Genomic DNA, 13,407 nt, shown 5'->3' with positions numbered 1-13,407 from the left:
TAAACTTAAAATATATCATCTTGCCACTTTTATAAAAAAAAGTGCTGTATTTTTTAATTTATCTAAAAATAATAATTTGGGCACTTTCATGCTTAACAAACAGTAAACGATGTTTTGTTCGGCCACAGATAGTTTATTTTGAAAGTCTGGAACAGCTGTAAGGGAAGTTGACTCTCCAGTCACTAGTTGAGTGTAGTGATGTCTGTGTTGCTGTGCCTCGCAGCAGGAGCTCTGTGCTTCTATGTGCTGGTGTATTACTGTGTGTTCAGAGGAGCAAGGTGCTCCAGCTCAGTGACGCTGGAGGGGAAGACGGTCATTGTTACAGGTAACGAGCCTCAGCTTCCTGCTAACATGTAGCTTCAAACTGTAAAGCAGCTCATCTTCATGTAAACAAACAGCCTCCAGACTGTCCCCTGTGTGCTAAACAACTTCCCTTCTACACAAAATACATATATACATTGATTTACTATTTTCCCCATTTCTCATAAAGTACTGCAGTTCCCAAGTGATATTTCCATCTTTCTTTAGACCCAAACATAGGAACTGTTTTACTCTCTTCATATTGTTGAATCCATATTATATCATATATGGATTATTATATTATATCCATATATATTCTAAAACTTAACTTTTTAAGTGTGTGCATTATACCTAAATCTGTTTTCAGACATTTTAATGTACTGCCCTAATTTGTGAGGGGAAATGTACCTCTGAAATGAAGTATTAATCTAACCACACCAAGTTTAAATATGTAAAATAAAGAATATACACTGATCAGACATAACTTAAAGACCACTAACAGGTGAAGTGAATCACAATGACTTTATGTTGTAAATTTGTGGTCTTCAAACCCAATCCAAGATAACTCAGATGACATCATCAGGTTAAGAAACCTCCTCCAGAGCCACAGAAGTTGGGTAGACTCATGATGACTAGACTGTTGCCCCTTAAAGGTTAAAGTGGCTATAATCAATATTTTCATAATAACAATGTACTAAATGTGAAAAGGGTGTCTTGTGGCAATGAATTATGACCTGAATCTGCGGCTCCCCCTCGGCTTTACAGAGCTTTATGTTGAATTTCAGCTCATTGTTTACTCATTGTGATCTCATAGCGTTGTTTCCAGCTGCAGCCGGCATCTGTTTTCAGCAAAACCGCTCTAAAAACCCACGTACACTACCTGCTCAGCAGCAAACAGCAGACAGTTGGAAACAAGTGGGTGAACGTAGTGCTAGGTGCTAAAGAGACATACACCGATCAGCCATAACATTAAGACCACTGACAGGTGAAGTGAATAACATTGATTATCTTGTTACAATGGCACCTGGCACTGGGTGGGATATATCAGACAGCAAGTGAACATTTTGAACTTTGAACTTTGTGTTGGTAGCAGAAAAAATGGGCAAGCATAAAGAGGATGTGAGCGACTTTGACAAGGGACAAATTGTGATGGCTAGACGACTGGGTCAGAGCATCTCCAAAACTGCAGCTCTTGTGGGATGTTCCCGGTCTGCAGTGGTCAGGACCTACCAAAAGTGGTCCAAGGAAAGAAAACCGGTCAACCGGCGACAGGGTCGGACCCGAGGCTCATTGATGCACGTGGGGAGCGAAGGCTGGCCCGTGTTGTCCGATCCAATAGAAGAGCTACTGGAGCTCAAACTGCTGAAAAAGTTAATGCTGGTTCTGATAAAAAGGTGTCAGAACACACAGTGCATCGCAGTTTGTTGCGTAAGGGGCTGCGTAGCTGCAGACCGGTCAGGGTGCCTGTGCTGACCGACCCGTGTCCACCGCCAAAAGCGCCTACAATGGGCACGTGAGCATCAGAACTGGACCACGGAGCGATGTAAGAAGGTGGCCCGGTCTGATGAATCACGTTTTCTTTTACATCGTGTGGACGGCAACAAGTTCAATGTGTTGACTCGGCCTCCAAATTCTCCAGATCTCAATCCAATCGAGCATCTGTGGGATGTGCTGGACAAACAAGTCCGATCCATAGAGGCCCCACCTCGCAACTTACAGGACGTAAAGGATCTGCTACTGACGGCTTGGTGCCAGATACCACAGCACACCTTCAGAGGTCTAGTGGAGTCCGTGCGTCGACGAGTCAGGGCTGTTTTGGCGGCAAAAGGGGGACTTACTCAATATTAGGCAGGTGGTAATAATGTGGTGGCTGATCGGTGTGTATGAAATCCAGTATTGATAACCTCATTCATCTTCCCAATAAACTCACAGAATTCTTAACTCTTAGTTCATCTTTGTATAGACTTCCACTATCTTCTTCCACCCTAGTACAGTATGCTGGGTGCTATAGAACAATGCGTAATTTAAAGAACTGAATTTGTTTTTAAATTTTGTATATTATCATTATCTAATGTATGAAAGGAGTAATGATTTGTATATACTATGGCTCTAATCTGCTGTGATGCCAGGCTTTGGAATGACTAGTTAGGGGTCACTGAGTTGAGCACAGCTCCTTGTTGTCATTGTTTTGTTGAGTTTGATGTATGCGAGTGCTTTTCCTGCACAGGAAGCAACACTGGCATCGGCAAGGCCACGGCTCTGGATCTGGCAAAGAGAGGAGCCAGGGTGATCCTAGCCTGCCGCAACAAGGACAAAGCTGAGGCTGCTGCTTTTGACATCCGTAGAGTAAGTTCTCCGATAGTATAGGAGACATAGTCCGCACAAAGAGCAAGGAGAATTTCAATTCAGATATCAGTTGTTAGTAGATCGACTAATCTAAGAATTGTGACTATAAAGCATTTAGTCCAGATATACTCAGGAATCTTGACTTACTTAGCCTCCCTAGAAACACCTCTTATAACCCAATACAAAATGATCACACAGTTGAATCAACAACTCTAAAATAGTTTGAACAAAAACTCAACATTAGAACCGTCGTGAATGTAGGATTTATTGTTGTATTAGTTTTAGCTTGGTGTCCCTAATAAACCGGCAACTGAGTGTAACATCACACAGTTTCATAGGATATTCTTTGTAGAGAAAGCATCCCAGGACCAGGCTTTTGTTAACCCACAATTAGACTTGCCTATAGCCTCTGCACATTTGTAATAATGTGGAAGTAAGTTGCTGTGAAAAATCAGGATGTGCAGTAGGTGTGTTTTCTAATCAGTCTGACCACAGTAACTGAAATGACCTGAGCCTTCCGGAGACTGCAGGAAACATTGTTTTCAATATGTTTAAATATCAGTATTGTTCAGTTCTGTTAGATTTGTGTATTACAGTCACACTCAGCCAGCTTTAATGTCCTTCAGGAGAGTGGGAACAATCAGGTGGTGTTCATGCAGTTGGATCTTGCGAGTTTCAAGTCTGTTCGCAGCTTTGCTGAAACCTTCCTAAAGACTGAACCCAGACTGGACATCCTCGTCAACAACGCAGGTGAGGGTGTCAGAGTACGGTGGGAAATCCCTCCATGATACGTTTTTTTATTTTTTACATGAAAACAAAATGAAAATAGTAAAGGAAACAAAGTCAGTTACATTTGAGCTCTCTGTTTCAGGTGTGATGGGTCCAGGACACACTGAGGATGGTTTCGGCATGGCGTTTGGGGTAAACCACCTGGGTCACTTCCTGCTCACCAACCTTCTCCTGGAGCAGCTGCAGCAGTGCGGTCCCAGTCGTGTGGTCAACGTGGCTGCACTTCTGCACCGCCTTGGCAGCATCAACTTCCCTCTGCTGGCCTCCAAGAAGGACTTAGTGTGTGGTCAGTCTACCTGGGACAACATTCAAGCCTACTGCAACAGCAAGCTGTGTAACGTGCTCTTCACCAGGGAGCTGGCCAACAAGCTGGAGGGCACCAGTGTCACCTGCTACAGCCTCCACCCAGGTTAGTGCCTTCTGCACATTTTGTATAAGAATGTTGGGTGAGTGAGGTAACACATCCTAGATATATATTATATGTGACCAAGCTGGAAAGCATTTTCATTTTCACTCATCTCTTCTGTTTTACAGTCCATAAGCAATAATATTATTATTGGGTCACTAGACACTTCGGTCTTCAGTGACATATTTGCTAACCTAGCGCCTAGTTACTCACAGTGGCATCAAAAGATCTTTGAAACATTTTAAATATCTCACTGTACAGAATGTCACAGTTAACTTTTAGTCCTAAAAATCAGGCGGTGAGCTATCTATCTAGTCACAGGCTTCCACGTCAGACGTCAGAGCATTTCTTACCACAAGGGTCTGGAGTAAAGTCGATGGTTGAGGTAAGCTCAAGAGAGAGTTCTTTCTCATCAGAAGAAGATTTACAATCTATCTTCAAACTATAGCAGTAGTTGTTCCCACTTGTTGTTGCTAGGGTATTATGGACCCCCAGTATTGCTGCCCTGCCACTAGATACTTATGTCACCACAGTATCTGAGGGCAGGTCAACTGAGAGAATAGACTACCTGTGACTACCTGTGCTTTACAGTAATCATGGAGCACTTCAGCTAAACCTCATATGTTTGGATCATTTCTTCTTCCAGGAGTCATCTACACAGAATTCCTCCGCAATATGAGCCTGTGGCAGCGGCTCCTCGTGATGCCCTTTGCCAAGCTCTTCTTCCTGGATCCTGAGGGGGGGTCCCAGACCACCCTGTCCTGTGCCCTGCAGGAGGGCATCGAGCCTCTCAGCGGACGCTACTTTTCTAACTGTGCACTGCAACAAGTGGGAGCCAAGGGTCGAGATGATGCCCTGGCAAAGAAGCTGTGGGAAGTGAGCGAGAGGTTAACCAGTTTATGATAACATACTGAATCCTAATCCAGTATGATCGCTTCGGTGCCTTATCAGAGACCTCGACAGGCCTCCAGCGTCAATGTCTTATTGTTGGTCTCTATTTCTTTAAAGACTGGTTTCTCATGGTGAACATAAAGCAATGCAATGTCTTACTGTTTCTATTATCTGCATAACCTTACAACTGTGCCTATTGTTTATTAAATGGCAGTTATCCACAAAGAGATGTCATGACTTGTGGTCAAGCCACATTTTTTTACTGAAATGTTACGATGGCCAGCTGTGTAAAGAGGAGGAAGACTGCTTTGGGTAAATGCTCCATCAAACTAAGGATGCACCGATACCGATACCAGATCGGATATCGGGCTGACACTGACTGAAATAGCTGGATCGGATATCGTTGGCAATGGAGCCGATCTATTAAATTCTATTCTATGTTTATATACTATATACATTAAATACTATGTAATTTTAATTCCTGTTTAAATTTTGACCAATTTGTTGCTGGATTAAAAAGGTTTACACTTGAATTGTAATTCCTGTTAATTTAGAAGATTCTTTACCAAGTTGCTGGTGTATGATTTATTATTTTAATAATAAATATCAATTGTGTTAATTTAGAAGATTCTTTACCAAGTTGCTGGTGTATGATTTATTATTTTAATAATAAATATCAATTGTGTTAATTTAGAAGAATTTTTACCAAGTTGCTGGTGCTAGTGTACGATTTATTATTTTAATAATAAATAAAAATTCTGTTCATTTAGAAGATTTTTTTTACTAAGTTGCTGATGTATGATTTAATACAGCCCTACACTTTGTCCAGTAAGGTAAGTATGTTTAACATGTTATGCACTATTTGAATTGAAATATGTAATAGAGAATGAGGTAGTAATTAAACGCTCATTAATAACCATAGGATTTTAAGAAACGAAATCTGGTGCATTATCTCTCTGTATGAAGTATCCTAAAAACACATTTTCTCTGGTTTTCTGTGGTTGGAGATGTTTCTCATCCTCCGCTGTAGAGAAATGACGATGAGTCTGTTGTGTTGCGCCTGTGCCAATAAAGTGTGTTCACTCCTGAGCCAGTACAAAGTGAGTAATGACAGAACAGGCAGCAAACAACTGCCGTTTCTGCTTCCTTATAATCTGTTACATTGCTTCATGTTTCTGTCTATGTTAACATGTTCAGCAGTTTTCCACAAAGGGATGGACAGGTGTGTTTGTACCAGATTTTATCAATGCTTCTCATCTTCAGCCCTGATTGCTATCAGTCACAAATTCCAGCCATTTAAAACATATCACGACTCAAACAACCTAATCAGAATGACTCTGCAGAAATCAGTGAATTATATGGGACATAACTATGACTATTAATTGCAACTTTTAGATAAAAGACACATAGCAAAAGTATTGAGGTTTAATCCAGTTAACTATTTAACAACACAAGGAAGTGTATTTTCTGTAAGGGAGGTTTGGGGAACATCTTGTGAGAGGTGGGGTATGCCACCCTGCGGAGAGGGACTGGAAAGTCAAGAGATGGACTTCAAATAGGGTCAGAGACTCAATGCAGTCGGGTCAGGATGGGACTGATGGGATTTAATGTTTATACGCTGTAAATCGTTTTGTACCGAAGCTTCTAGAATCCCAGTGAAGAGTGTCTTACAGCAGTCTAACCTGGTGGAGACAAAAGTGGACCAGCGTCACCTCCTGGAAAGAATGTAAACACTTTAGAGAGGAAATTAAAGAAAAATGTCACTAAGCAGGATGACACATACAAGCAATAAAATGTGTTCACCAACTGATGCAGATATATGTGATATTAAAGGAACACTTCACCCACAAAATGACCAATTATTCACCCCGTGTTACTTTGAATTCTTGAAGAAACAACAGCAAAACTATATAAAAACAACTGTTTATAAACTCTCACACAACTCCTGCAGTATAATTCAAGTCTCCGGTTCATCCAGTCGTTTGCTCACTATACTTCCCAAATACATGCATTTGTCTCTGTCTTTAAAGTCTCCTAAAACAGTCGAGTGAAACAATCTGAATCCACTGGAGGCTGTCTGTATCCCGTGTGTCCACAGGGGGGCAGTAGCGTAGCACAGCTCTGACAACAGAAACCCCAGCGTGTCTTTATGCTGTGCCTTGGTCGTTGTTGCTTGGAGCAAGGTTGTTGAGGACCTTAACCCAGCAGACCTATGGATTCTGTTCATTATGAGCACTGATTATTAACACGGGTAGGCATGAAAGCCAGGTCAGTTGTGTGTGTTAAGAGAGGTCCTCTTGTAATTACTCAGTAGGACATTCTTCTGCGCAGGCTTCTCCTTTAACCTCGGCGTTGGTGGGGAGGAACACACTTCCACGATCGATTCCTATCTCCTCCTGCCTTCAACTATCCCTCTGTCCCCTTTCTTCACCCCCCCACCCCCACCACCCCCAGCCCAATCCTGCTGTCTCTGCTGTATGCTGACAGGACCTGTGGTAAACTTGAATCCTCATTGAGAAACAGCTTTAATGACAATCTTTTATTTATCCAGTAACAGTTCAGCGCTTTCCCCCTCACCTGTTCCAGCTAACAGTTACAGGCTGGAGGTCATTAAGCATCAACATCAACCAAAACAAGAATACAAAGTTCAACACAAACAGTTGCAATAAAGAAAGCATGATCTGTGGATTATCCTGAAAACAGACAGTGACAGGCAGAAGACTGTGTTTCTGGAAATAGATGTTGCCATTACGTTTTTTTTGTTGTTTTTTTACATCATTTTGTAATTCACCTCTACTGTATTGGGATCCCTGCAGAAGAGTTTTTCATCAACTAGGTCAGGGGTCTGCAACCTGCGGCTCCGTTGTTATAGGTCTATGGTTCGACGGTACGACGGAGGAAAAAATAAATAAATCTGAGATTTTGAGAATAAAGTCGGTCAAAGTATTATAAAGTAGTAATTTTACGTTTTATTTTCTTTTTTTCTCGTAAAGTTATGACTTTGTTTTTGTAATATTACGACTTTTTTTCCTAATCTCCAATTTTGTTTTCCCTCAATGTGGCCCTAATACTCCATCGTACATTTGCACTTGGGCCCTCACTGCATTAGACTTATATACTACTGTATATACTTAGACTATAAACTGTGTTACCTTCGTCACAATGCTCAAATGTTTTGCGGCTCCAGACACATTTTTTCACGTCGGCCCAGGTGTGGCTCATGAAGCTGATGACGGACAGATCCTGTAACATAAAGAAGAGCCGGCAAAAAGGGTACAGGGACACCTAGTGGATTGGTGGGGTCGTCACAATGACAAATATACCACAATGACAGCTCCTTCCATTGTGCCCTCAAACATGTTGAGCCTCCCCCAACTTAAGTTGGTTAGCTCGTTTGTCACAGTTCTGCTCCAGGTTATTTTGAGTCTTTAACCTGGAGGAGTCTATTTATGCTCAGTTTTTTGGATGTGATCTGCCTCCATTTGAAGCACATGACCACAGCCACCTTCCTTATTTCAATGATGATTTTTTTTTAACTTAGTTTCTACTAGTTTCTCTATAATTTCAAGGTTCCACCTGTTTGCTTGGCAAATATGTCAAGCTTGTCTGTCTTTCCTTGTCTGTTATGGTTGTTGGTGGAGAGGATGGCTAGGTCAGGTCCAAGTCTTTACGCTGAAAGGTCCACTGATTGCCTCTGTTTATCAGCCGTGGTTTAGGACATTGGTGGGATGTTTTCTTGCTCTGGACTGACAGGGTTTTATCCATGCAACGTATTCTCATGCAACAATTCGTATGATATCTTACCAAAAGTGTATTCCTCCTTTTTCGTTTGTTTTCCTACAAATATCCAGCAACACGTGTCAAGTTAAGCTCACTTCGTGCATACATGCAATAAACTTCCTTCTTCACAAGAACATCTTCCAAGGTTTAGGCAATAAAATGTCTTATTTAGGCTTCAGGAAAAGATCGACTTGGTTAGGATTAGGCAACAAAACTACTAAGTTAGGTTTAGGAAACAAAATAGTTAGGCTTAGGGAAAGATCATGGATAATATGAACTATCCTCCAGAGCGTGTGCCTGTTTCTGTTATGGAAATGTATAAATGCAGTCCATAATAAATGCACTGCATGACATGATGTCAGCATTTACATTGTTTGCTGTATTAACTTAGTTGCAAAGAGGCCAAGCGGTATGAATTTAAATGCAATCAAGTTGAATGCAACTTTTCAGTGAATTGCAGGATTTGATACAGTACAAAGAGCAACCCTGATGAGATTCAGTTGCAGACAGTCAAGTTGCATTACAGTTTTTCCATGTGAAACACCAGCGTAATGTGATACAGTCGAATCTGTCTGTGCATACATTACAGTTTTATATTCATTTTTTCACATTAGCCTACTGAGTCCCGATGCTGGAAAAGTGGTGAAAGGTTAACTGCAGAAACTAGTTTGGACTATGTTATTCTTCTTTTGAACATTCTCCTCCACTACCCCAACACTGGCAGGTCTTTCAAGAAAACTTGCAAGGAAATTAATAAAGTGTTAATGTTTTTATTTCTCTAACGTGGAAATTCAAAGTTCTTCTGCATGCTACCAATGAAAAACATTCTGTTGGACAAATACAAAATCTTTTACTTATCAGTCAAATTTAATATATTGATCCCTAAAAATATCTGGAATCAACCCCCCAAAACCAACCACGTGTACATTTTTAACTGTAGGATGTAAACTCCAACAAGCTTACTAAGAGCCCCAGATTCCCAGAATTCAGACGTCATGATGACCTCAGTGTGGGGTGAGGTGATGTCAGCAAACATGATGCTTACCTCACTGTCACACGTGTAAAATAATATTACAGATAAAGTAATCATGTGTCGCAGCCACATTTCCTGAGGGCCCATTAGATAAGAAAGCAGTGTTGTTTCAGGCCAAAGGTCTGCAGCTCGGGAGTGTGCACTTCTCTTCCTTGATCTATAGTTCATAGATGTTCTGTCAGTCCTGCTCCACTCTCTTGTTTGAGAAGCAGCTCATTGATGACTTGTGTGTTGTGTTTGCTTTGGGCAGACTCCACAGCGCTGCAGTACTTAGTGACTGGATTAGTGCATCAATTAGGCAGCTATTGGACGCATAGAGCCATGCTGATTGATTCAGATGCTGTGGGAAACCGTGTGCAGGTTGTTTGTATGGGGACAATATTAACACATATGAGTGAAAGAAAAACTGATAAATTAGTTTTCTATCGTCACTGTTTATAATAGATGGAGCATTTTGGCATGTTCGCTGCCAGTGAAAGCCTATTTGACATAGTTAAATGTTCTCTATACGATATCCAGAGCATTAATGTAGCAGCAAGACACTATTTGCTATGTAAATATATAGTGAAGTAATGTCTACCTGAGCAGAGAATGAAGTCACTCTCCCTCTGTGTTTGTTGAAATCCGAGCTTCTCCATGCTTAGTGCATGTTCGCCATGTTGAGAGCCATGCAGAGGCAATAGACATGCTCCCAATCTCGCATTTAGCACCTTTAACCTACCTTGTAATCATGGAATAAAAGTTATATGGAGTCAATTATGAGTATTTATTATACATCATAGAAAGGAGTACTAAACTGATCTGAAGTTAAGTGAAGTTTATACGAAGGGCACTGTGACACAGAGGCCAGACATCCAGAAAGGATAGAACATATTTTACCTGGTTAAGTTTCATCTGCAGACACAGCCAGGTTTTTTAATCATGGAATCTCATCCTAAAGTTTGAAAAGTCTAAATGAATCGTTCCAGTAAATTATCCTCATACCATAATGTGGGTGGCAAGTCAGCGGGACGTCAGTCGGCTCAGCCTGATAAGGAGGTATTTGGGCTCAAAAACAATCAGTTGGGCATTTCTTTAACTAACATGTGTCACCCTGAAGACGTTATTGAAATCAGATTGTACAACTTTATGAGTTTTAGACTATTTAAATTGTAGTTTGACTGACTGTTGTGATAGTAAATTTAGTTGTGTGTGTGTCTTGTTCAGGGAGAAAGATGTGGGTGGGAGGCATATAAACAACGAAGCAAAGTGTTGGTGAGCCCATATTATACATTAAATCCCCCTCATCACCTCTTTCCTCCAGACACTCCTCACTTTTCAGTGTGAACACACACACGCCACCCGTCTGGCCCTTATCAGTAACAGTGGGGGTGTCGATAAATAGAAGCATCCTCTGGGTCTTGTTATTTCCTCCGCTGCAATTAACGTTCTCATATGCTAACCTGTGATTAACGGTGTTTACCAATATGCTGCGGCGTGTTCGACTGCTTCAGTCACAGTAGCCTCCACACTTTCCTCTCAATTTCCCAACCCCTCCCATATGCAGCTCAAGCTGTCAGCAGTGAGGATAACTAAACAGTTCCCTCAGGAATCTCTGTTACTTTGGCCCCAGTGGTGGAAAGTTATGATTATGCCATATTGTATATATATACATATATATATATATATGTATATATATTAGGGCTATAAAAGTTAACTGGATAATAACGTGTTAACGCAAATTCGTTTTAACACCACTAATTTCTTTAACGCATTAACACAACTTGCGATTTTTAGGTTGTAGCAGGCTCAGTTTTAAAGCTAGACTGAAGATACTGGTATCATATGAAACTTGAAAACCTAAGGAATCCATTAGTGTCATACTAGCTTGTTGCGAAGGAGGTGAAATAACGCTCCAAACTTGCGCTAAATCTTGGCGAGGAAAAACCAAGAGTGCGTCGATGAAGCATTAAGTTGTTCAATTTTACTCCTTTACTCTGTCTCTCTGTATTTCATAATGTTACTACTCCACTGCTTGTTTTAGTCATTACCGCAAAATTGCACCTCAATGAGTCTACGACTTGATGTAAGTTGGTTTAGTTTATACAGAATTTTGCCCGCTAATGGTCACAATGGCAGAAGTACACATAAAAATGGCCGTCGGCGCATCTCTGACCATCCTGCTACATCCTGCTACATACAGGGACGGCAGTAGCTCAGTCCGTACTTGGCCTGGGAACCGGAGGATTTGCAGGTTCAAGTCCCCGGACGGACCAAGTATGGACTGTGGACTGGTAGCTGGAGAGAAGCCAGTTCGCCCTCCTGGGCACTGCCGAGGTACCCTTGAGCAAGGCAATGGACCCTCAAACTGCTCCCCGGACGCTGTATAGTAACTGCCCATTGCTCCTAATAGTAGGATGAGTTAAATGCAGACTAAGTTAAAGTTATTACTAAATAATAACTAGTACAGGGGTACCATGAGGCTGCATGAGCTCACCCATCCTATTCACACTGTACACAAATGAATGCAGAATTAGAGAGCCAAATAATTACATCATCAAATTTTCAGATGATACAGACCCACCGGCGATCCTGGCCGACATACTTCTACATACTACTGATAGAAAACCAAAGGAATCCGTTGGTACCTTGTTATGGTCGCTTGTCGGGATAAATAACACTCCAAAGGTAGGCTGAAGTTTGGCAAAGGAAAACTGGTATGGCGATTTTCAAAGGGGTAACTTGACCTCTGACCTCAAGATATGTGAATGAAAATGGGTTCTATGGGTATCCCTTTACAGACATGTCAACTTTTTGATAATCACATGCAGTTTTGGGCATGCCGTATAAATGTGTTATTTTTGCCTATTCTAAAAATGGTGTATTTGAAAATTTCTAAACTAAACGGTCTTAGAATTGCATAAATTGTGTACGATTGGAAAGCTGAGACTCTGAACAAATACGTTTTGAGTCGTTTCAAGTTTTGTGCAGCTCAGTGGCTGATTCATAGTTAACTAGGAACTACTCATGAAGAAAGTGGTCAGTATGTCCATTCACAAATACTTCTGAACTAATCATTACCTAACGGCTCATTAATACAGTATTTACCTGTTCTGTTCTCTAGTAACTCATCTACGATAGGCTACAGACCTCGATTCAGTTATTCTGGAACTACTCATTCATGTTTCGTTAATTATCAGGTTGTTCCTGATTAGTTCCTCACTCTTAATAATTGCTCACAATTTTGTGTACCACATTGTAAAGTGTTAACCAGCATTCTGTGCTTCTTCTCTTTCCCATTGAAGTTAGCTTAAGACAGCTGGGCTTAAGACATTAAGGCATGTTTAGGTATGCAAAACTGGTTATTGACTGGCTCAGAGGTGCATCACTGGAGGGGAACACCTTTTTTTTTTTTTTATTATTGCCTTGTTTTATCCGTCTGTTTTGAACATTTGCAAAGACAGTGTCCATCGGCTGATATACAAACACTTACATAGTGCATATTCACCGGACCAAATTGAAACGACAAGTTTCTCCTGTGAACAAAGACCAGTTTCAGATGTTGTGACAAAATCAGGCTCAGTATGCAGGTGTTCATAGAAGTTTTAATCATGTAAACGCTTTTCATTTGTCTTGTAGGTGTTTTAATTATCCTGCCTGTTACCCACTGTGCCTGGAAACAACATGACACCGGCGTGGGGAGAAAGCAAACCTCTTAAAAGCCTCTTAAACATACATTTAGTTATAGCGCTCAGGTAAATTAGCCCACTCTCATGCTTTTTGGAATTTGCAATTATCTAACGAGAAAATGCTGCTCGCTGAGCAGAGACTATAAAACAGCAACATACATGCTATTAATTAGACGGAAATTATACTGTTTCCT

The 13,407-nt window shown here is 41.1% G+C and overlaps 1 protein-coding gene across 1 annotated transcript; it reads left to right on the top strand.

Moving 5' to 3' along the window:
• Positions 1-168: 168 nt before the first annotated feature.
• LOC141770487 (dehydrogenase/reductase SDR family member 13-like) lies at positions 169-5,185 on the top strand. Its single transcript, XM_074640027.1, has 5 exons — positions 169-325; positions 2,528-2,646; positions 3,273-3,396; positions 3,518-3,844; positions 4,488-5,185. The coding sequence occupies exons 1-5, from the start codon at positions 199-201 to the stop codon at positions 4,742-4,744; spliced, it is 954 nt and encodes a 317-aa protein (XP_074496128.1). The 5' UTR covers positions 169-198; the 3' UTR covers positions 4,745-5,185.
• The last annotated feature ends 8,222 nt before the right edge of the window (positions 5,186-13,407 follow it).

This window comes from Sebastes fasciatus, chromosome 7, assembly GCF_043250625.1.
Source record: "Sebastes fasciatus isolate fSebFas1 chromosome 7, fSebFas1.pri, whole genome shotgun sequence".
Lineage (NCBI taxonomy): Eukaryota > Metazoa > Chordata > Actinopteri > Perciformes > Sebastidae > Sebastes > Sebastes fasciatus.
The sequence above is the reverse complement of the archived record's forward strand: the minus strand, read 5'-3'. Positions and strand labels throughout refer to the sequence as shown.